Genomic DNA, 2,742 nt, shown 5'->3' on the forward strand with positions numbered 1-2,742 from the left:
TTACCTTGCTTGCAAAAAATGTTGCAAGGTGATTCATATAGGTTGGTGGCGGGCTTAGTGAAAGCTAGGTTCAGCGAAGCTGATTAATATGAGGAAACTACTTGCTGCTCCAGCATACCTACTGTGCCAGTACCCTGCACGCTGGGCTCTGCCATGTTAGACGGTATGGGACCGTTGAGAGACGATAAAATATCAGGTTTGTCAGAATGTCTTGTATTCTACGCCGAAGCGACATGTGCACGGCTGCCGTGAAGACAACACTAAACACTACCTAAAAACACCGACTAACACACCCCTCTTTGTCTCACGAATAAAGTTCTTTGTCTGCGGGCATGGTAATCGTCCAACGGCTCGACCCTTGCGACACAAACTCACCTGATGATCCACTTGACGTCTCAGTAGTACCATCCTTGCGAAGTGGTTCTGATCGCCGTTTATGGCAATGAGGGAGGTTAGAAAGAAGATACGACGAGTGCACAGTCAGAGACTTTTTTTCCAAAGCCATTTGGACTGTGCACTCGCACACTGAAGAGGATTTAAACATGAACAACGCTCTGCTCCGTATTGCATTACGAGCCTGTGCTGAAGGCGCCTCACAGCCGCGCACAAAAAAAAAAGTTGGATTGAGTCTTGAAAGACACTAAAGAATTACATGGAGGAAGCAGGACTGTGAGGCTTGATCCGAACGAATTATACTCTGAGCGGTTGGTAGCAATCACCTGCTGCAGAAAAGCTTTGCAGGGGATGTTTCAAAATACTGGCAGACGAAAATTCACAATGAAAAGTGCAAAAAAAGGACAGGTCTCTTCGAATATTATATCCTTTTAAGGGTTTTGCTTAACAAAGACGGGAATCGCACCTCTTCATATTGTGAGATCATCACGAGGGTGTTCTTTTTAAACCTTTTCTGTTTTTTCTTCCAATTTCTGGTCAAGAGCATGAAACCTGGGACAGTCTCCGATCCTGAGTTTATAACAGCAGTTATCCCCGGGCTGGTGGACAACCGCTTCATGTAATTCTAGTGGTGCATATGACGTCCGAAGAAAGTATTCCAGACCAATGAAGGATCTCGCGAACCATTTTTATCTATAGGAAAGGTGACCAAGACGACCTTCGTAACTACCGTCAGATATGCTTGCTGAGTGTGTTGTACAAAGCTTTTACCGATGTCAACCCTTATGCGCATATCTAGGACGCTGCATGGAGGTTATCTTGACGAAGAAGCTGGATTCCGTTAGTGGCTCAGCTGCATAGACTACATCCAGATAGTGTCGACTGTCATAAAGGGTCATAGAGGGTCATAGAGGGAGTAACGCCTGGCCACTTGCCCTAACCTTCATCGATTATGAGAAAGCCTTCGACAGCATAGAAACGAATACAATACTATCAACTAATGGCTAATCAAGGTGTGGGCATGTCATATGTGAGGACATTAACCAATTACTGCAGTAGATACACCACTATGACCACTTGTATCACCTGTACTCCCGTTCTTAATCGATTTGCTCGAATGGGCACCAGTAATACTTCCATTGATCGATCGCCCGCAAGCGCTGCCCAGCGGCATCTCTTCTCGCGAGGAACTCGATGAGCATTGCACTATTTTGAGCGACTTTATGAAGAGGTCTGACAATCGGATCGGAGGTCTTCCTGCGGTACGCTTGATGTCGCGTGATATTCAGTCGCTTACGGCTTATCCAACGATTGTTGTCGCATCACGTGTTCGGCCCACCTAATGATATTCTCCTTGGCATATGCGCCAGCGCCTCCGATCTTCTATCGGTGAAGTAGAACTTCGAATCCCTTCCTTCACTCGCGTCAAGCGGGACACTTCTAGAGTAGAGGCGCCTTGGTTGTCGGACGCCTCCATTACCGCTTCGGTCAGTGTATCAAAGGCTTTCTTCAAATCGATGAAAGTGAGACACAGCGGCATCTTGTACTCTCGCGATGCTTCTACGAGTTTTGAAACCTCTATGTGTCGTATCGTATCGTACTGGTCGTACTGAACCCTTTTCAAAACCCTGCTTGCTTGCATAGCTGTCCTTCATCTAATGTTCTATCTATCCTGTTTAGAATTACTCTTGTAAACGCCTTGTAGATGACAGACAGTATGCAGATTAGGCGATAGTTGCCGATGACTTGTACGCCTTCTTATAAAACAGCACAGTCTTGCTGTTTTTTCATTGCTTGGGAACCTTGCATTCCGACAGATCACAACGAGTGAAGAGCCTCACCAGTGTGTTGATAAGGACTGACGATAGGTACTCTAGATGTTGAGGCTTGATTGTGTCAGGACCGGGTGAAGTACGTTTCTTCACCGACATGATAGCATGTCGGATGTCGGAAAGACCTCCAAAAGACCTTTGGAATGACATGTTCATCTTCCCTCAGATGGTGAGGAGGCAGGTGGACATGGCTATCGAAGAAATCTGGGGTCCAGAGAGCAGTCATTACTGTTTTACGATTGACGAAGTTCCGATGGGCATAGCGAATGCTCTGTCCTGCTTCTGCAGCTTTAGCCAACACTTCTGCTCTTCTCTCTTTGAGGTCTTCTTTTATCCCCTCTTTGCAAAACTTTGCGACGGGTTTGTGGTTGCCTGCAGCTTGTGCAACTCCACGCTGACGTATCAGTTCTAGAGTTTCCGTAGACAGGTGTCTCTTGGTGGTTTCGGAACTCTTCGCTTCCCTCGTACAGTCGTGTAGATGTTCTACAAGCCGTTCAGATTCGTCGATGTTGTCCAT

General features: G+C 46.5%; 2 protein-coding genes across 2 annotated transcripts; both read right to left on the reverse strand.

The window, feature by feature from the left end:
* Positions 1 to 1,732: 1,732 nt before the first annotated feature.
* RB195_014832 (uncharacterized protein) lies at positions 1,733 to 2,035 on the reverse strand (the record flags this gene model as incomplete). The annotated part of the gene is made up of 1 exon (XM_064205261.1): positions 1,733 to 2,035. One exon carries the CDS (start codon positions 2,033 to 2,035, stop codon positions 1,733 to 1,735), a length of 303 nt encoding a protein of 100 aa, XP_064061142.1.
* A 254-nt stretch (positions 2,036 to 2,289) lies between these two features.
* RB195_014833 (uncharacterized protein) lies at positions 2,290 to 2,742 on the reverse strand (the record flags this gene model as incomplete). The annotated part of the gene is made up of 1 exon (XM_064205262.1): positions 2,290 to 2,742. One exon carries the CDS (start codon positions 2,740 to 2,742, stop codon positions 2,290 to 2,292), a length of 453 nt encoding a protein of 150 aa, XP_064061143.1.

This window comes from Necator americanus, chromosome V, assembly GCF_031761385.1.
Source record: "Necator americanus strain Aroian chromosome V, whole genome shotgun sequence".
NCBI lineage: Eukaryota > Metazoa > Nematoda > Chromadorea > Rhabditida > Ancylostomatidae > Necator > Necator americanus.